The 21,819-nt window shown below is 35.9% G+C and overlaps 1 protein-coding gene across 6 annotated transcripts in view; it reads left to right on the forward strand.

Moving 5' to 3' along the window:
* The window catches only part of LOC149148291 (biotin synthase, mitochondrial-like), a 328,434-nt gene that overhangs the window by 125,388 nt on the left and 181,227 nt on the right, over positions 1–21,819 (forward strand). The window contains exon 4 of one of the 6 annotated variants that reach the window (XM_089446026.1): positions 19,017–19,235. The exons of the other annotated variants lie outside the window; for them this stretch is intronic. Coding sequence (XP_089302152.1) covers positions 19,017–19,039 — 23 coding nt within the window. The 3' untranslated portion in view covers positions 19,040–19,235. Of the gene's footprint in view, positions 1–19,016; positions 19,236–21,819 lie in introns of those variants that run through there. 6 annotated transcript variants of the gene reach the window in all.

Below are 21,819 nucleotides of genomic sequence, written 5' to 3' on the forward strand. Positions count from 1 at the left end.
GTCTATAGAGGATAGTTTCGCTGAAGAAGGCCCTGTCAATGGCCGTATGCTGAAACATTACCATGATCCCTTTTAAGGGATACAGTGCAGCTTTGTATGTATCTTTTGTACAGTCATATTTGTATATATCAACGTTTTGTTTTATTTTTCTGAATGTTAGAGGAGCAGCAATAAATCTTGTGAAGACACAGCCAATACAAGTGTTCCAGTTTTAAAAGCTCTGTCTCTGTACTAATTTCAACAAAACAGCAAGAGTGGCACAATCACATAACAACAATTCATGGTAAAGGGGAGCTGTTTACAATCTTCAGTCGAAAATATCAAAACAGAGGAGTATTTTAGTTCATATCAGCACCCTTGGTCAAAGCAAAAGTAAAGAAAACACATCAGTTTTTGATCCATGTTTTGAGAATGTTTCAAAGGCAATGCTCAAGCAACATTCTACATAATAGCAAGCACGCAAAAGAAAGCAGGTAGTGCTATGCATTTCACAATATTTCAGTTAAGGAGAAGGATGTTCATATTACAAAGTTTCAATTATCTAACAACCAACATAAAGAAGCTCCTTCAATCAACAACAACCACGGAAGATCGAGGCAGTCTGACCTACTGTTCTTGGTTTTTCACAAGGAAAAGCCATCCCCAAGTGGAGCCACTGTTAGCCTCCTGTTGTGATAGGTGTTCATTTTTCATGATTGACATTTTACATGCCAAATATGTCATACTTTGCATACTGCAATGTTCCATATTTCCAGAAGAGACCAAAGAAGAAGCCATGAAGTGTGTTAGTCCAAATGCCACTGCTGAGTTCCAAATTTTGGTGACTTAACCATTTTTAAAAGAATGTTCTATAAAAGGGAAGGCCAAAAAGCTTAATCTTGGCCTCCCTAGGTTTCAATTTCCTATTTTAGAAAATAGAAAATGATATTTGTCCAAACAGCTTAATCTTGGCAGATCTGTAGATAGGTAGAGAATCAAAGGAGCCCAACTGCTTAATCTGGGCCCTTGGCAGAAATAAGTATAGACTTAGATAGGAGAACATAAAAAAGAAAAAATTGTAAAGCTGGGTCTGCAAGTCTAAGTGCACCCACCAAAATAAGAAAAAATGTTAGGAAAGTAGGCTGGGTAGGCAGTTTTCGAGGTTGCAGAATGATGATCCATGATCAATTTTGTGTTTCTAAGTGTTATATCTTTTAAGATCACAGTCAGGATGTAGTTTTTCATCTGGAGGAACTCAAACTGGACATAACTAACTCCCCTCTCTTCTTATTCCCTAAATCACTCACTAATTTTCCCAAAGAGGTCAAGATTTGCTTGAGCCTCTTAGTCTCATCATGTTCCATAACATTGGCCTTGGTGAAGATTTGCCTCACTCAAGGATTTCCATTCTTCTTTTACAAAGTTCTATTTCCCCAAAATAGCCTAAGGTTCCTTACCTTAGCGCTTTCTCATCATCTTCATATTAACCACTAACTCTATTATGTAAATCCCTATCTGTTTTTCCCTTCCCCTACTAAATCTATGTTAATAACTCCCCTATGTACATACCCCACCTCATAGCACTATAGCTATGTATTTTTCAGTTCTGGGACACAGTAGTCCACCTCGGACTATTGTGAACCCATGTGTGTCATGAAACTGGGATTGGTCTAAACCTCTGGTTAGACCAAGAACCTTTACCCACCTCGCTGTCCTCGAAACCCTATAACTTTACCCCTCCGCATTCATTTGCACAAAGATAATGTTTAAAGTGTTATTAAACATTAAGTTTCGTTCTCCCCCGCTTGTATAAACCCACAAAACCAAAGTATAAACCCTCCCCGCAGTGTTTATGAAGATCAGAATATTCGCGCGCCCGTCCATTATTCCCCCGCCGATTGACCTGTTCTGTCCACCGTCAGATTGGGCCCTCCCCATCCGATGGCTCTCGGCAATTTCGGAGGCGCCCCGCTGCTCGACTGTTAGCTTCCGATGGCAAGGCGGTTTCTCTGCCGTACAAAAGACACTTGTCCACTTTCTATTGCATCGGAAGGGCTCTGATGGATACCGCCCTCATACAAAAAGCGGTCCGATGAAACCGCTTTCCGCCTTCCGTATATGCGCCCCATGTCACTTATCCAGTTCTACATGTCTGCCTCGTCACCACCACACGTTATCTGCACAGCATCAACCTCCTACCGAGTCACCCCTGCCACGTCATCCACTGTACATGCTGACGTCACCCTGCTGATGTCATCCTGCCACGTCATCCGCCGTACCATGGTCCCACCCGCTGACGTCATGATGACGTCATCATTAATTTTGAGGCGAATGGCAAAAATCGTGCTTAGGAAGCCCAGATTCAAATTCCGAGGCAGTTTTTCATGCACGATTAGCGCCTAGCGCTAATCGCGTATGGATACAGGAAAAGGGCCGAAGTGGAAAGCCCCTCATTGCGCAGCCCCCAGAAAGACCAAAAGGCGCCGAATGACCCGTTTTTCTTCGCGAGGCATGCAAAAAGGATCAAAAGGCAGTCCTAAAGGAAACAGAGGGCCGAACAACGACCATTAAGTTTTGATTTGACCCACAGCGAAAGAGAGAACCGGCCCGATTCATTCGTCAAAGAGTATCAGAGGAAGGATGAAGTGGAAAATTGTATCAATTTAATTTTTTAATGAAAATCTTCAGTTCCCAAAGCAGGTCAACATTGAATGGCCTCCAACAAAGTCAAATCAGGAGGTGGAAGCCCATCCCAGCTCTCAAATCATAGTTAAAGCACTTAAAGCCACCAAACTACAATGGAGCAGAAGTCCATGCACAGTTATTGCAGAAGCAATGCATCGAGCCACCAAGGACAACACATTAATTCAGTTTTGATACGGCTGCCCTCAGCGCAGCCCATAGATATTTTCTTGCATTTATTTCTGATAGGTTTAAGTTAAAGTAATCTTTTACTTTCAGACCTGTTTAGGTCACAACTGTGATAAACAATTTTGGAAAATTTTCCCTATATATACGACCCTTTGTATTGTTTCAGGGGTTGGTCGATTGATAACTTTTCATTAGAGACTCGCACTGTATGTCTGAGACTTTTTCTTTAATCAAAGATTGCTGAAGAGATTGGAGGAATGACTGTCTGATGTGTTGTTAATGGTCTCTGGAGACTGAATGATGGAATTCTTGTGTTGCAACATGAATCAATAAGTGCCTCTCACCTCTGCTTTCATTTTTCACCATCTAAATAGCAAAAAGAAAGATTAGCTTAGAACTTGTTTAGCTGCACTCTATGCTCAGTTTCTGCTGTTTCGTTATGTTTTCATCTAAATGAATTGGACATGAATATGAATTCCCCGTGGATCATATTTACCCTAATTCACATGTGTATGACAGTTATCTAGGGATTCTTTACTGCCCTTAGATAGAGTTCATCCGCCCTTCTCTGTTAATCTGACTGAGAGATTCTTAATTGCCTCTCATTCCTTAGCATTCTTTCCATCCTTTAGACTTTGAAAATTGTTCCATGTGAAGCTACCTTGCTCCTTATTCCTCCTGTGACCAGGAAAACGCACCAGCAGTCTTACTCCTTGACTACATGCCCAATGGTTTGAAACTTTCACACTATACCTGATTTTTACCTGAAAACATCAATCTTCCCACCAAAACGCAAACGAAACCCCAGAACTCAATAACTAGCCTAAAATCATCATCAACAGAGTTAAATCAGAAAGAGAGAGCCCTCTCTGATTGTAGGTGGGCTAGAACCTGCAGTCCAAAGTTGGTTTGTGGTTACCTCAGCCGTATCCCTTTACTCCAACCTGAGGGACAACCTGAGTGATAACATAACCAAAAAAATAAAAAATAAAAAAAAGTTAAGAAGTGCCAGGATAGTTCTTTCAAAACATATATAGCAACCCATGTTTTCTACGAGGTTTGGTTCTTTAGACAGTTCCGGGTGCCCTATATTATCCTAGATTTATAACAAAATAAATAAAGAAATAAATAAGTTAAGAAGTGCCATGATAGTTATTTCAAAACATATATAGCAACCCATGTTTTCTACGATGTTTGATTCTTTAGGCAGTTCCTGGTGCCCTATAATATCCTACATTTATAACCAGAAAAAAGAAGTTAAGAAGTACCAGGATAGTTCTTTCAAACCATATATAGCAACCCATGTTTTCTATGAGGTTAGGTTCTTTAGACAGTGCCGGGTGCCCTATATTATCCTAGATTTATAACCAAAAAAAAAAAAAGTTAAGAAGTGCCAGGATAGTTCTTTCAAAACATATATAGCAACCCATGTTTTTTACGAGGTTCAGTTCTTTAGACAGTTCCGGGTGCCCTATATTATCCTAGATTTATAACAAAAGAAAAAAATGGGTTAAGAAGTGCGAGGATAGTTCTTTCAAAGCATATATAGCAACCCATATTTTCTACGAGGTTTGGTTCTTCAAACAGTTCCAGGTGCCCTATATTATCCTAGATTTATAACAAAATAAATAAATAAATAAATCAGTTAAGAAGTGTCAGGATAGTTCTTTCAAAACATATATAGCAACCCATGTTTTCCACGAGGTTCAGTTCTTTAGACAGTTCCGGGTGCCCTATATTATCCTAGATTTATAACCAAAAAAAAAATAATAAGTTAAGAAGTGCCAGGATAGTTCTTTCAAAACATATATAGCAACCCATATTTTCTACAAGGTTCGGTTCTTTAGACAGTTTCGGGTGCCCTATATTATCCTAGATTTATAACCAAAATAAATAAATAAATAAATAAGTTAAGTGCCAAGATAGTTCCTTCAAAACATATATAGCAACCCATGTTTTCTATGAGGTTCGGTTCTTTAGACAGTTCGGGTGCCCTATATTATCCTAGATTTATAACCAATAATAATAATAATAATAATAATAATTTAAGAAGTGCCAGGATAGTTCTTTGAAAACATATATAGCAACTCATGTTTTCTACAAGGTTCGGTTCTTTAGACAGTTCCGGTTGCCCTATATTATCCTAGATTTATAACCAAATAAATAAATAAATAAGTTAAGAAGTGCGAGGATAGTTCTTTCAAAACATATATAGCAACCCATGTTTTCTACGAGGTTCGGTTCATTAGACAGTTTCGGGTGCCCTATATTATCCTAGATTTATAACCAATAATAATAATAATAATAATAATAATAATAATAATAAGTTAAGGAGTGCCAGGATAGTTCTTTCAAAACATATATAGCAACCCATGTTTTCTACAAGGTTCGGTTCTTTAGACAGTTCCGGGTGCCCTATATTATCCTAGATTTATAACCAAAATAAATAGATAAATAAGTTAAGTGCCAAGATAGTTCTTTCAAAACATATATAGCAACCCATGTTTTCTACGAGGTTCGGTTATTTAGATAGTTCCGGGTGCCCTATATTATCCTCGATTTATAACAAAATAATAATAATAATAATAAGTTAAGAAGTGCCAAGATAGTTCTTTCAAAACATATATAGCAACCCATGTTTTCTACGAGGTTCGGTTCTTTAGACAGTTCCAGATGCCCTATATTATCCTAGATTTATAACAAAAAAAAAAAAGTTAAGAAGTGCCAGGATAGTTCTTTCAAAACATATATAGCAAACCATGTTTTCTACGAGGTTCGGTTCTTTAGACAGTTCTGGGTGCCTTATATTTTCCTAGATTTATAACCAATTTTTTTTTTTAAGAAGTGCCAGGATAGTTCTTTCAAAACATATATAGCAACCCATGTTTTCTACGAGGTTCAATTCTTTAGACAGTTCCGGGTGCCCTATATTATCCTAGATTTATAACCAAAATAAATAAGTTAGGAAGTGCCAGGATAGTTCTTTCAAAACATATATAGAAACCCATGTTTTCTATGAGGTTTGGTTCTTTAGACAGATCCGGCTGCCCTATATTATCCTAGATTTATAACAAAAAAAAAAAGTTAAGAAGTGCCCGGACAGTTCTTTCAAAACATATATAGCAACCCATGTTTTCTACGAGGTTCGATACTTTAGACGGTTCCGGGTGCCCTATATTATCCTAGATTTATCACCAAAAAAAAATAATAATAAGTTAAGAAGTGTCAAGATAGTTCATTCAAAACATATATAGCAACCCATGTTTTCTACGAGGTTCGGTTCATTATACAGTTCCGAGTGCCCTATATTATCCTAGATTTATAACCAAAAAAAAATATGTTAAGAAGTGCCAGGATAGTTCTTTCAAAACATATATAGCAACCCATGTTTTCTACGAGGTTCGGTTCTTTAGACAGTTCCGGGTGCCCTATATTATCCTAGATTTATAACCAAAAAAAAAAAGTTAAGAAGTGCCAGGATAGTTCTTCCAAAACATATATAGCGACCCATGTTTTCTACAAGGTAAAGTTCTTTAGACAGTTTCGGGTGCCCTATATTATGCTATATTTATAACAAAAAAAAATAAGTTAAGAAGTGCCAGGATAGTTCTTTCAAAACATATATAGCAACCCATGTTTTCTACGAGGTTCGGTTCTTTAGACAGTTTCGGGTGCCCTATATTATCCTAGATTTATAACCAAAAAAAAAAAGTTAAGTGCCAGGATAGTTCTTTCAAAACATATATAGCAACCCACGGTTTCTACAAGGTTCGGTTCTTTAGACAGTTCCGGGGTCCCTATATTTTCCTAGATTTATAACAAAATAAATAAATAAATAAGTTAAGAAGTTCCAGGATAGTTCTTTCAAAACATACATAGCAACCCATGTTTTCTACGAGGCTCGGTTCTTCAGACAGTTCCCGGTGCCCTATATTATCCTAGATTTATAACAAAAAAAAAAATAAGTTAAGAAGTGCCAGAATAGTTCTTTCAAAACATATATAGCAACCCATGTTTTCTACAAGGTTCGGTTCTTTAGACAATTCCGGGTGCCCTATATTATCCTAGATTTATAACCAAAGAAAAAAATAATAATGAGTTAAGAAGTGCCAGGATAGTACTTTCAAAACATATATAGCAACCCATGTTTTCTACGAGGTTCTTTAGACAGTTCCGAGTGCCCTATATTATCCTAGATTTATAACCATAAAAAAAAAGTAAAGAAGCGCCAGGATAGCTTGATTTCCATAATGGTAAATAGTAATAAGAATTGCCAGGGTATCGTGATTTCCATAAGGTTGAATTGAGTTTTTTGTGCTCACAACATATTGCAATTCTCCTCCTATTTCATGTGGTGCCCATATTACAAGCACGCTTTACGTCCCTCGTGCCTTCCGCTTTGTAGATTCAGCTGATACTAAGCTATATTCACGCTTTTGTTCTCGGATCAAACCAGTTGTACCCTCAAGATCTTGATATCTTCCGACTTTGGCTCTTTCCTAATTTTACAGCCATGACTGGGAGCTCTTCAAAGCAGTCTTCCTCTCTCTATGACTTCACAGTCAAGGTAATTTCTGTCTTCATACTAATTTATCTCTTTGAACTCCTTTTTCTGCTATTATTATCTATTAACCCGTTTACATAAGAGAGCCTGAAGCAATATTGTCAAACTGTATGCAGGACATCAAGGGTAATGATGTGGATTTCAGTATTTACAAGGGAAGTCTTTTATTCATTGTAATTCTCCTTTTTTCTTTAGTTGGTTATAGTGATTTCATGGTGGACAGAATTTATGTGATTAAAGGGGGAAAGCAGATTTTTTAGAACTTTCAGCGTTGTAATTTTGTCGAAACAGGCCCTTTAATATGATTTATTTTAAAACATGTATTCAAGGAACAAAATTATTATGCATGGCTTTATGATAGTGAAATTATCCCTTTTCATAAACTTGACTGATTACGTCCTCTCGCGTTTGGACATTCGAATCATTTTACTTATTAGTCCCTGCCTTCGGCATAGCAGGGATTATAGCCTTCGTTTGGCGTTGACCCAACATTAGTTCCTTTTGACCTACCATTGTATTCTATGTTTTAAATAATCTTTTAATGAAGATACTCTATCAAACAAATTTTTTATCCGAAGTTTCACTTTTGACGTCTTATTGTAGGAAAGACAACATGATTTTCGTGATTTCTATTAAAAATTAGGGTAAACAGTTTTGTACTTCTATTCAGTGTTATTTTAATGCTAGTTTCAACTTAACATTAATTTAGAAACATTTAATGTTCCTCAATACTTTCAACTAAAACATAACCCAACTTTCTTGTCATCTAACCCGAACCCAAAGAGTTTCGTGTAAATAACTATTGGCATGTTAGCCATTTGTCAGGGTGCAACATACTCGGTACTTGGCTTTCCTTTGCCACCACTAAAGCTGGAATCTTAACCCTATGTCTCCTGTGTCTCCTGTGAATGCTCGATTCATCCTCATGAGCGCAGAGGAGTGCACAGGACCAAAGTAGCAGAAAGATGAAGGCTCATCTCACTCTCATGAGCGCATCGGAGTAGCACAGGAGTGTGCAGGACCAGAGTAGCAGAAAGATGAAGGCTCATCTCACCCTCATGAGTGCATCAGACTAGAGTAGCAGAAAGATGAAGGCTCATCTCACCCTCATGAGTGCATCGGAGTATCACAGTAGTGCGCATAACCAGAGTAGCAGAAAGATGAAGGCTTGTCTCACCCTCATGAGCGCACTAGAGTAGCAGTCTCATAGCCCAATGAGAAGAACAATGGAGCAACAAGTCCTGAGAGTCAGGAATTATTGCATTCTCTATTAGAAACTACTGCATTTTGTGTCATAGATGTGTCATACATATGGTTGTAAGTAATGCTTATATTGTAATTGTTGTTGTATTACTAAAATAATTTATACTAGTTATGTCTATCCTTAATTATCATTCTTGAAGTTGGTTATGTATTTACAACCTAATAGAACACAGATCATAAAAGATACATGCTCATCGAGACGCATCACTGCCTTAACTTCTATTACCAATCCATTACATTTGTTTTGTTAAGAATGACATATAAGGGCTTACTAGAGCTATTCCAATCGATGAATACTAGGTTCAGATGATGCAAACTTTTGAAGGTGACAGTCTTCTTCAAGGTGGAAGTCTTCTTCAGGGAAGGGAAAAGTCATTTCGCTATCCTCAGGCATGATGATGACCCAAAATCCATGATATTCTTCTAATATATCTCACTCATATCTCCTCTCGGCCTAATAATTCTCTAGGACGAATAGATAGATCAACTCCACTCAGTTAAGGGATCTTCTAGTTTTGTTTTAAGGAACTCCATTCTTTCCCAGCTTCCTTATTCATCTATAGTTTCAAGTTTACATTAGAAGATCAGGCCGACTATAGTGTGTCTTCCCAACCTGCATGTTTGAATCCATGCCTTCTTGTTATGCAAAGATAGTGGCCCATAGATAGGTCTGCCTACTCATGTGTGTGAAGGTCGCCTGGTCGATCACATAACCATGACTCTGCTATGCATATGTTGTTCACAACCTTTCCCATTATGTATTTCTCCTCTCCGATGAGCCTCAGAGATGGGAGAAGCACACATTCCTTCATACAAATTTTATAATTAAAAACATGATACCGGAATGGAATCAGACCTGGTGGAAAAAGATAAATCTCTCTATTGAAATCCCATAACATAACCTGTGAAAGATTTTGTTACATTTCCAGTGCTTTCCTAGTCCCAAATTGATCCAGGTCCAAAAGCAATATGACGCACTCCATGCGAATAAACTACTGACCCGGGTTAGATGCTTGGCTAAGTGGGGGTCGGGAATGTGGGCTACATGCGACCCCTGTGTGCCTTGCTTACACGTTCTTTTATTCTTTTTAATTTTATGTTTATTATTTATTTTATTTGTGTTCCTATCTGCCTGGAAAATTGCAACACCATGTCATTCATTATAATTCTATGTTTATTATTTATTTTATTAATTTTCATTAATTTTTTTAATTTAAATTGTGTTGCTGGCAATGAGCAACTCCTGCGTCATTAGAAGTGCCTGATTAGAAGTTTTAACCGCCCTTAAATGCTCATGATTTCTTGACTTCTCCTCACAAAACAATAAAATCTTTGATCTGGGATATCTTACAGAGGGAAACTGGCAGAGTCCTGGAAGATGGCCATTATTTATGGAAAATTTTGCATGCATCAATCAAATTTATGTTCAATGTTATTTTACCTGCTCAATTATAACTTAATTATCGGGTTTTACCTGCATTCAGCCATCATGAACGAGATCATTTGGTTGATAAGAAGAACTTGAATTTATGTCGTTCTGTATGAATTTACTTATTTACTTCGATTTACATACAGATCATACTTTTGAAATATTAAAAACACTTCTAAAATAAACTCAAAAGTGAATTTAAAACAAAAAAGGAGAAATTTTGTGAAACCAAGACAAAGGCAAGTGTTCACAAGAAAACTTGTGGAAGAATAAATTTCAAGTTTAAATCTTATACTAAGTTGCGCTCGCAAAGGTTGTCGAATTGTCTACCACACTTTTGCTTCCCGAAATAATAGTGTTGTCCATTCCATCTCCAATTATTGTTATAAACGCCTTCTCTGATGGTACTACCACATTTTTTTAGACTAGGGTGCTGCATCTATAGCTGCTTGAACTTTCCTGTATTGTCCGGTACGGTGACGGGACACAATCACATTCGAAATTACATTAGTTTTTTGAAGATGCCTTTGATCGCCAATAGACAACCATTTGGGAAAATCATCATCGAATGATTGCAACTCTTCCTCAAGATCAAACAATAGGCATCGAGTAGGGAAAGCACAGATCTTGAGTGCACGGAACTTGAGTGAATTGAGGATGACAGAAATGCCCTTAACAATGGTGAGAGAATTACTTGCAAACTCTCTCAAATTGTTCACTGGGATTTCCTACAAGCGCCTTCCACAAATCTTCTCCTCTTTGAAAGATAGCTCATTTTGCTTTTTTCCTATGCATAGGGACCGATCTAGTCAAGCAGGGCTCTTGTTGCTTTGGCGTGATGATGCAGAGGCAAGCGCATTTGAATCAATTTTTTCGAAAGCCCATAGCAACACCTTTTCCAGTCCAAAATCGATTCACTCCATAGGAATGAACAACTAACCTGGGTTAGATGCTTGGCTAAATGGGGGTGGTGGCACGTGGGATACATGCAAGCCTTGCATGCCTATCCTACACGTTCTTTTATTTTTATTTTATTTTATTTTATGTTTATTGTTGCTTTCCTGGATCCCATAATTTTGAATGTTATTCTTCGAATTTAGAAAATAGGTATTGACCCTCCCAATCCATATCTATCAGTGAATGTGTCTAAATAGCGACCGCGCGAGATCCTAATCCGTTCTAATCTGGGTTGAGCCTTGAATCTGTTCGTTAGAATATTTCCATATTAAGGTATCAGGTTGGGGGCACCAAGTTTATTAATAAGGGCGAGGTTGAAATAGTGGCAATAATAAGAAAGTTATTATAGTTCCTCAAATCTAATACCAAACTCAAAGGCACTGAGTAGAATGAATCAGATGATCAAAATAGTGAGGGGCGCCTACCAGGTTGTATGCATAATTGGAAAGCAAATTAGATGTAGATACATGGAATTTTCTTTTCAATTATGCATACAATGAACCTTCGGTAATTGCAAGAATACGAACCAATTGGCAACAAGTAGTGGGGCACAGAAAGGTGTGGGCAAAGCAATGATTTCTAGTACCCCATTTTAGACTCCTTTACTCAATGTGTGTGTTATCAACCTTTCTATTTACCTACTACCTTTCACTCCGTGCCTCCCACATATCAATTCATTGGAAGGGCTTGCATGGGCATTTTGAACTTAATGATTAGCTACGCCCGTGCTGCCTGCAAAAGCTACCTTTACTGTTATTATCTTATTTTGAAGAAATGGACACTTACATGGGAACGCCAGAAAGTAGATATGCTGATATAATATATGAAACAGATAGGTAGAAATGCGAATCTAAGTTACAAGTATCTATGCTACATCGTATATGAACATATATAAACACAAGTAGGCGCCCCTCACTCTTTTGATCATCTGATTCATTCTACTCAGTGCCTTTGAGTTTGGTATTAGATGTGAGGAACTATAATAACTTTCTTATTATTGCCACTATTTCAACCTCACCCTTATTAATAAACTTGGTGCCCCCAACCTGATACCTTAATATGGAAATATTCTAACGAACAGATTCAAGGCTCAACCCAGATTAGAACGGATTAGGATCTCGCGCGGTCACTATTTAGACACATTCACTGATAGATATGGATTGGGCGGGTGAATACTTATTTTCTATATTCGAAGAATAACATTCAAAATGATGGGATCCAGGAAAGCAACAATAAACATAAAATAAAATAAAATAAAAATAAAAGAACGTGTAGGATAGGCACGCAAGGCTTGCATGTATCCCACGTGCCCCCACCCCCATTTAGCCAAGCATCTAACCCAGGTTAGTTGTTCATTCCTATGGAGTGAATCGATTTTGGACTGGAAAAGGTGTTGCTATGGGCTTTCGAAAAACTGATTCAAATGCGCTTGCCTCTGCATCATCACCCCAAAGCAACAAGAGACGTGCTTGACCATATCGGTCCCTATGCATAGGAAAAAAGCGAAATGAGTTATCTTTCAGAGAGGAGAAGATTTGTGCAAGGTGCTTGTAGGAAATCCCAGTGAACAATTTGAGAGAGTTTGCAAGTAACTCTCTCACCATTGTTAAGGGAATTTCTGGCGTGCTCAATTCACTCAAGTTCTGTGCACTCAAGATCTGTGCTTTCCCCACTTGATGCCTATTGTTTGATCTTGAGGAAGAGTTGCAATCATTCGATGATGATTTTCCTAGATGGTTGTCTGTCGGCGATCAATGGCATCTTCAAAAAGCTAATGTAATTTCGAATGTAATTGTGTCCCGTGACCATACCGGACAATACAAGAAAGTTCAAGCATCTATAGATGCAACACCCTAGTCTAAAAAAATGTGGTAGTACCATCAGAGAAGGCGTTTATAACAATAATTGGAGATGGAATGGACAACACTATTATTCCCAGAAGCAAAAGTGTGGTAGACAATTCAATAAACTTTGCAAGCACCGCTTAGTATAAGATTTAAATTTGAAATTTATTCTTCCACAAGTTTTCTTGTCAACACTTGCCTTTGTCCTGGTCTCACAAAATTTCTCCTTTTTTCTTTTAAATTCACTTTTGAGTTTATTTTAGAAGTGTTTTTAATATTTCAAAAGTATGGTCTGTATGTAAATCAAAGTAAATAAGTAAATTCATACATAATGGCATAAATTCAAGTTCTTCTTATCAACCAAATGACCTCGTTCATGATGGCTGAATGCAGGTAAAACCCGATATTTAAGTTATAATTGAGCAGGTAAAATAACATTGAACATAAATTTGATTGATGCATGCAAAATTTTCCATAAATAATGGCCATCTTCCACGACTCTGCTAGTTTCCTTCTGTAATATATGCCAGATCAAAGATTTTATTGTTTTGTGAGGAGAATTCAAGAAATCATGAGCTTTTAAGGGCGGTTAAAACTTCTAATCAGACACTTCTAATGACGCAGGAGTTGCTCATTGCCAGCAACACAAAATAAATTAAAAAAATTAATGAAAATTAATAAAATAAATAATAAACATAGAATTATAATGAATGACATGGTGTTGCAATTTTCCAGGCAGATAGGAACACAAATAAAATAAATAATAAACATAAAATTAAAAAGAATAAAAGAACGTGTAAGGAAGGCACACATGGGTCTCATGTAGCCCATGTGCCCCACCCCCACTTAGCCAAGCATCTAACCCGGGTCAGTAGTTTATTCGCATGGAGTGCGTCATATTGCTTTTGGACCTGGATCAATTTGGGACTGGGAAAGCACTGGAAATGTAAAAAAATCTTTCACAAGTTATGTTATGGGATTTCAATAGAGAGATTTATCTTTTTCCACCAAGTATGATTCCATTCCGGTATCATGTTTTTAATTATAAAATTTGTATGAAGGATTTTGTGCTTCTCCCATCTCTGAGGCCCATCTGAGAGCAAAAATGCATAATGGGAAAGGTTGTGAACAACATATGCGTAGCAGAGTCATGGTTATGCGACTGACCAGGTGACCTTCACACACATGAGTAGGCAGACCTATCTATGGGCCACTATCTTTGCATAACAGGAAGGCATGGATTCCAACACGCAGGTTGGGAAGACGCACTATAGTCGGCCAGATCTTCTAATGTAAACTTGAAACTATAGATGAATAAGGAAGTTGGGAAAGAATGGAGTTCCTTAAAACAAAACTAGAAGATCCCTTAACTGAGTGGAGCTAATCTATCTATTCGTCCTAGAGAATTATTAGGCCGAAAGGAGATATGAGTGAGATATATTAGAAGAAAACCATGGAGTTTGGGTTGTCATCCTGCCTGAGGATAGCGAAATGACTTTTCCCTTCCCTGAAGAAGACTTCCACCTTGAAGAAGACTGTCGCCTTCAAAAGTTTGCATCTTCTGAACCTAGTATTCATCGATTGGAATAGCTCTGGTAAGCCCTTCTATGTCATTCTTAACAGAACAAATGTAATGGATTGGTAATAGAAGTTAAGGTAGTGATGCGTCTCGATGAGCATGTATCTTTTATGTTCTGTGTTCTATTAGGTTGTAAATACATAACCAACTTCAAGAATTAGATTTAAGGATAGACATAACTAGTATAAATTATTTTAGTAATACAACAACAATTACAATATAAGCATTACTTACAACCATATGTATGACACATCTATGACATAGAATGCAGTAGTTTCTAATAGAGAATGCAATAATTCCTGACTCTTAGGACTTGTTGCTCCATTGTTCTTCTCATTGGGCTATGAGACTGCTACTCTAATGCGCTCATGAGAGTGAGACAAGCCTTCATCTTTCTGCTACTCTGGTTATGCGCACTACTGTGACACTCCAATGCACTCATGGGGGTGAGATGAGCCTTCATCTTTCTGCTACTCTGGTCCGATGCGCTCATGAGGGTGAGATGAGCCTTCATCTTTCTGCTACTCTGGTACTGCGCACTCCTGTGCTACTCTGATGCGCTCATGAGACTGAGATGAGCCTTCATCTTTCTGCTACTCTGGTCCTACGCACTCCTCCGCGCTCATGAGGATGAGTCGAGCCTTCACAGGAGACACAGGAGACATAGGGTTAAGGTTCCAGCTTAGTGGTGGCAAAGGAAAGCCAAGTACCGAGTATGTTGCACCCTGACAAATGGCTAACATTCCAATAGTTATTTACACGACACTCTTTGGGTTTGGGTTAGATGACAAGAAAGTTGGGTTATATTTTAGTTGAAAGTATTGAGGAACATTAAATGTTTCTAAATTAATGTTAAGTTGAAACTAGCATTAAAATAACACTGATTAGAAGTACAAAACTGTTTACCCTAAGTTTTAATAGAAATCACGAAAATCATGTTTTCTTTCCTGCAATAAGACGTCAAAAGTGAAACTTCGGATAAAAAATTTGTTTGATAGAGTATTTTCATTAAAAGATTGTTTAAAACATAGAATACGATGGTAGGTCAAAAGGAACTAATGCTGGGTCAACGCCAAACGAAGGCTATAATCCCTGCTATGCCGAAGGCAGGGACTAATAACTAAAATGATTCGAATGTTCAAACGCGAGAGGACGTAATCAGTCAAGTTTATGAAAAGGGATAATTTCACTATCATAAAGCCATGCATAATAATTTTGTTCCTTGAATACATGTTTTAAAATAAATCATATTAAAGGGCCTGTTCCAACAAAATTACAACGCTGAAAGTTCTAAAAAATCTGCTTTCCCCCTTTAATCACATAAATTATGTCCACCATGAAATCACTATAACCAACTGAAGAAAAAAGGAGGATTACAATGAATGAAACACTTCCCTTGTAAATACTGAAATCCACATCATTACCCTTAATGTCCTGCATACAATTTGACAATATTGCTTCAAGCTCTCTTATGTAAATGGGTTAATAGATAATAATAGCAGAGAAAGCAGTTCAAAGAGATAAATTAGTATGAAGACAGAAATTACCTTGACTGTGAAGTCATAGACAGAGGAAGACTGCTTTGAAGAGCTCCCAGTCATGGCTGTAAAATTAGGAAAGAGCCGAAGTCAGAAGATATCAAGATCTTGAGGGTACAACTGGTTTGATCCGAGAACAAAAGTGTGAATATAGTTTAGTATCAGCTCAAGCTACAAAGCGGAAGGCACGAGGGACGTAAAGCGTGCTTGTAATATGGGCACCACACGAAATAGGAGGAGAATTGCGATACGTTGTGAGCAAAAACAACTCAGTTCACCCTTATGGAAATCACGCTACCCTAGCACTTCTTATTACTATTTACCATTATGGAAATCAAGCTATCCTGGCGCTTCTTAACTTTTTTTTTTTATGGTTATAAATCTAGGATAATATAGGGCACCCGGAACTGTCTAAAGAACTGAATCTTGTAGAAAACATGGGTTGCTGTATATGTTTTGAAAGAACTATTCTGGCACTTCTTAACTTTTTTTTTTTTTTTTTAAATCTAGGATAATATAGGACACCCGGAACTGTCTAAAGAACCGAGCCTCGTAGAAAACATGGGTTGCTATATATGTTTTGAAAGAACTATCCTGGCACTTCTTAACTTATTTATTCATTTATTTTTTTTGTTATAAATCTAGGATAATATAGGGCACCCGGAACTGTCTAAAGAACTGAACCTTGTAGAAAACATGGGTTGCTATATAGGGCACCCAGAACTGTTTAAAGAAACAAACCTCGTAGAAAACATGGGTTGCTATATATGTTTTGAAAGAAATATCCTGACACTTCTTAACTTTTTTTTTTGGTTATAAATCTAGGATAATATAGGGCACCCGGAACTGTCTAAAGAACTAAACCTCGTAGAAAACATCGGTTGCGATATATGTTTTGAAAGAACTATCCTGGCACTTCTTAACTTTTTTTTTTTTTTTGATTATAAATCTAGGATAATATAGGGAACCCGACACTGTCTAAAGAACCTAACCTCGTAGAAAACAGGGGTTGCTATATATATTTTGAAAGAACTATCCTGGTACTTCTTAACCTTTTTTTTTTGGTTATAAATCTAGGATGATATAGGGCACCCGGAACTGTCTAAAGTACCGAACCTCGTAGAAAACATGGGTTGCTATATATGTTTTGAAAGAACTATCATGACACTTCTTAACTTATTTATTTATTTTGTTATAAATCTAGGATAATATAGGGCACCCGGAACTGTCTAAAGAACCGAACCCCGTAGAAAACATAGGTTGCTATATATGTTTTGAAGGAACTATCCTCACACTTCTTAACTTATTTTTATTTTTTATTTTTTTGGTTATAAATCTAGGATAATATAGGGCACCTAGAACTGTCTAAAGAACCGAACCTCGTAGAAAACATGTGTTTCTATATATGTTTTGAAAGAACTATCCTGGCATTATAGGTGGTGTTCTCTTCCTTGAATAGAAATGACGAGTCATCTGACATTGCTAATAGCAATCATTTATGGTTGTCCCCATTGTTGGCTTGACAACTGAATTATGATAGGTTTTCACACTATTTAAAAAAAAATAGTTTGTCCTCAACTCCTCCCCATGATACTAATGAGCTACTTGTCACCCAACCTATTCTATAGGTGCATTATTCCAACAAATGTCATCTCAATAAGAATCTTCAAGAGCATGACAATGGTGTTAAATTTGTATATAAAGAACAATTCTTTCCACCACCTCACACTCCTCTTCAAGATGGTATATGTCTGCACCACATTGTGAATTAAAAGCAATAGTCCCTTCACATGTAACATGGGTAGGAGAAATCATTTAGAGTTTATGGCTAATGAATTCAAGGAAGTTCAGGTTGATGGCTCCCTTGTTTGTTATTTGAGCATCTAATATCTAGAAGGTTCGACAGTAGGACCAATTTCAATCATGGTTTTATTTAGCAGGCCAAAGCTATTAATGGTGATGTGGTTAAATGAGCTATATTCAATGTGCATAAATCTTTAGCAACATGGGGATAATCTACATGTGTTACATGAATAATTGGAGGGAACAATAAGTGTTTATTTTCGATTGGAAGACTTGCGAGCTATGGCAATGAGGTATGGTTATTGGTCCACCTGTATCTCAAACGTAGAGTGGATATGTTGGAAGTGATGTCTCTCAAACTTCTTCATTCGACTATGGTCAACACTCAACATATTTCTTCTGAGCCTTCGAGACTTACTAATGGAGACACTCTCTTATCTTCCCTAAATGAACATGTTCTTCGAGATATGATAGACACCGTTGAGCTCTCTTCATCTCCTATGTTTATTCTTCAAATAACAAGTAATTTATAAATGTATGGCTTTGGATTTTTCCTGTAAATAACTTTACTATCAGAATGAGTCTTTCCTATGAATTATGAGTTTAAATTATGCAATCTTTGGAGCCTTTAATTGTAATATTATCTCTAATGTTCAATATATATTCCAGTATGACTCTATATGCATAAAATCTATGTAAATCTAGTGTTGAAGCTTCCTCTTTTGTTTTTTTTCCATGTGTTATTGTCATAACTCCATTTTAAATTAAAATATTTCCAACTTTTATGAAAAAAAAAATAAAAATAATAATTAAAACATTTAGAACATGCTGATAAAATAACTACATCCATAATAGCTTCTAATAAGAGTAATTACTTTGTTTTGTGTACAACATTATCTATAAATTTATCACATCAACCAATAGGAAACTATGCGACATGAAATGAATCATAATATGTGTATATTTTAACAAATAAAGAGAAAAGTTGTGGCTTATAGCTAACCACAAACTCACTCATGTTTGTTGATGTTTAATATAAGTCAAAATCTAATCACAACAATATTTCTTATGTTCACCATTTTCTTATTTTCGATTTTTTTTAATCATTTTATAATATAATTGAAAACTAGAAAGTTAAACACTTTGAAATTTAGGGCTTGACACAGTTTGATTTTTCTATGTATCGGAGGAGTGACGCGGTCTTGTGCCTAACGCATGGCAGCACTAGCTCAGTTTTGTGGGATGCTCTTGTTTAGACCATGGAGATGGTTGCACTCTATGAATTCAGTGCCAGTGCCAAAGAATTTTGAAAGAGAAAGTAATAATGAGATCGAGGAAAGAATTTAGAAAGAGAAACTAATAATAATGAGGTTGAGACTTTGGTCGTATAATGGGATTAAATCTAATTCATTACGTTTCTAAGCTCATTTATATGAAATTAAATTTATTTCAGTATTATGATATTATGTTTTTGGAAATTATTTTCAAGTTAAAATAATTTTATTATAAATATATTGAGAATAATGAAAAAATAAATCAGATTTCAGACGGTGAAAAGGGTAAAGAATAATTTAATTAAAAATGTATAGAGAATAAGGAAAAAATAAATAAGATTTGAGACGATAAAAAGGGTAAAGAAGTATGTGGCTCGACCAAACCACATTAAGGTACATCTGTTTTTGAAATAAAATTTCATCCTTACTTTGACATCTACAAATATATATTTCTTTATATATGAATGGTAATTTCTTTAAATAGGAATGGTAAGATAGAGGGATTGAGATTGTTTTTTATCCCAAAGGAAAGGAAAGAATATCATTTGCATGGGATTTAGGATGAGTAACTAATAAGGAGATTGAGGTTTTGCATTTATATATGGGATTATAATTAATAGGAAATTTCAAATTTATAATTAAAAGTGCAGTAAATAATATTGATAAAATTAGAATAATTTTATTAAAAAATATATAAAGAATAAGGAAAGAATTTTTTTTTTATATAAGATGAAATACTATCATATGTTAAGAATCTTGGATAGGAAGGCATATTCTACCCCAAAAGGCATGTGTTTTGAAGGAGACATGTTAAAAAACAAGTCTTTGAGGAAAAAATCTATCCTCAGTTCATATCTAAAGTCCCATTAATACCTCTATACAATCAATTGTCCTTTTCCTTCATCCTTGTAGGAGATTTCTCCTTAATACTAGTGTTTGGGATTCCATAATGTTTGGAGATCTCAATACTTTGAAGGACTTTAAATTTGGTTTGATGGAGCTTGTTCTTTGGTTTTAGGTTTTGTTGTGTATTTTTGTTTTTGTTTTGCATGTTCAAATTTTTTTTGCTGGAATTTTTTCATGTTGGTGTTTATAGGAGTTACGGAATTTGGCTTAGTTTGGAATTATAACTTTTCATCCTTTGTTGTTTTAAATTATTATTATTATTATTATTATTATTATTAGAATTATTAGAATTACTTGAGTTTAGTAATTTACATTAGACTTTAAGTCAGAAGTCAAAGCTTTATGCGTGGACTAGTAAGAATCCTTTATCAAATAGGTATTGTTTGGGTGTAAGCATGATGACAAATATTTTACATGTGAAATTTAAGAGGTCAAAAAATAATTGAAGATTCAAAAGATTGGACTTATACAAAAATGTCATTGTCACTGTGAAAGCCTAGAACTCAAGAAGATACACTAGATAGGGAATCTTCCATAATAATAGAATAACCTTCTCTAGAAGACTATAGATGAGATATAGAGCTTTCAAAGCATGATTCAAAACTAGATGCATTTAATTGCAATGTCAATTGTATAGAGTGATGGTGAGTTGGTTCAAACAACTCCAAATTTCAGGCATTGACATAGTCCATTGGAATAATATGGACATAGATATCAAACATGTATAGCTTTGTTTTTACATGATTTTTCAAAATATCTATATGCTTAGGGACTATGCTAAAATTGATACTTGCAAATTTGTAATATTTTTTTTGAAAAAGAATAGCATTATGTTAAAATAGATACTTACAAATTTGTATTTTTTCAAAAAAAAAAAAAAACCAATATAACAAGTAAAATCTCTACTTGAGTGTTCGTTTCACTTGTGTAAAACATATACTTTTTGTTCATATATATATATATATATATTCGTGATGTTTATTCTTGAGCATATTTATATGTATTCGAACAAATTTACTATTGTGTAAAAATAGAATTCGATAAGAAGTTATATATATGTATATGTATAAGAAGTTTGTTTCCGTTGCATTGCTAGCCTTGCTTGTTTATTATTCTCCCACTTTTCTTTCTTCGGTCACACTCATGTGCCTTGATGGTTTTCGCCTCTCCTGCTTTTTCTTTTCTTTGGTCACACTCATACTGCTTCCTTCCTTGCTTCCTTCCTTCCTTCGATATTCGTTCTGCTTTTGCTCTGTTTGTAAGTTTGTTTTCTGTTGCATTGCTAGCTTTGCCTATTTATTATTCTCCCCCTTTTCTTTCTTCGGTCGCACTCATGTGCCTTCATGGTTTTTTGCTCTCCTGCTTTTTCTTTTCTTTGGTCACACTCACACTGCTTCCTTCCTTCCTTTTATTCTCACTTTTCCTTTTTTCCATCACATTCTGCCCAAAGAAAATCAGGAGAAACGACCACTGCTCGCTTTATATTAATTGGATTCATTGCTGTACCTATTCACCTCACCTTCCATACATATTATTTTGTCTGCAAATATCTACTGCTTTTTCATATTGCTTGTGCTTTTTCTCTATTTGCAAAATTTATTTTCCATATTGTTTCTGCTTTTTCCCTCTACTTGCTTTGTCGTTGCAAAAGCCATGGAGGCCATTTGGACTAGAGCAATAGCCAACATCATAAGCAGCATTGTTAGCATTGTTATTTCTCCACTAGTCCAAACCATAGATGATGTTATTCACTTGGAAAGAAACACACAGTTTCTGCAAGAAAAGCTAAGTAGTGTCAGAGTCTTCTTAGAT

This window comes from Pinus tabuliformis, chromosome 9, assembly GCF_031772625.1.
Source record: "Pinus tabuliformis cultivar Carrire ecotype Pingquan chromosome 9, CPIR1, whole genome shotgun sequence".
NCBI classification, from domain to species: Eukaryota; Viridiplantae; Streptophyta; class Pinopsida; order Pinales; family Pinaceae; genus Pinus; species Pinus tabuliformis.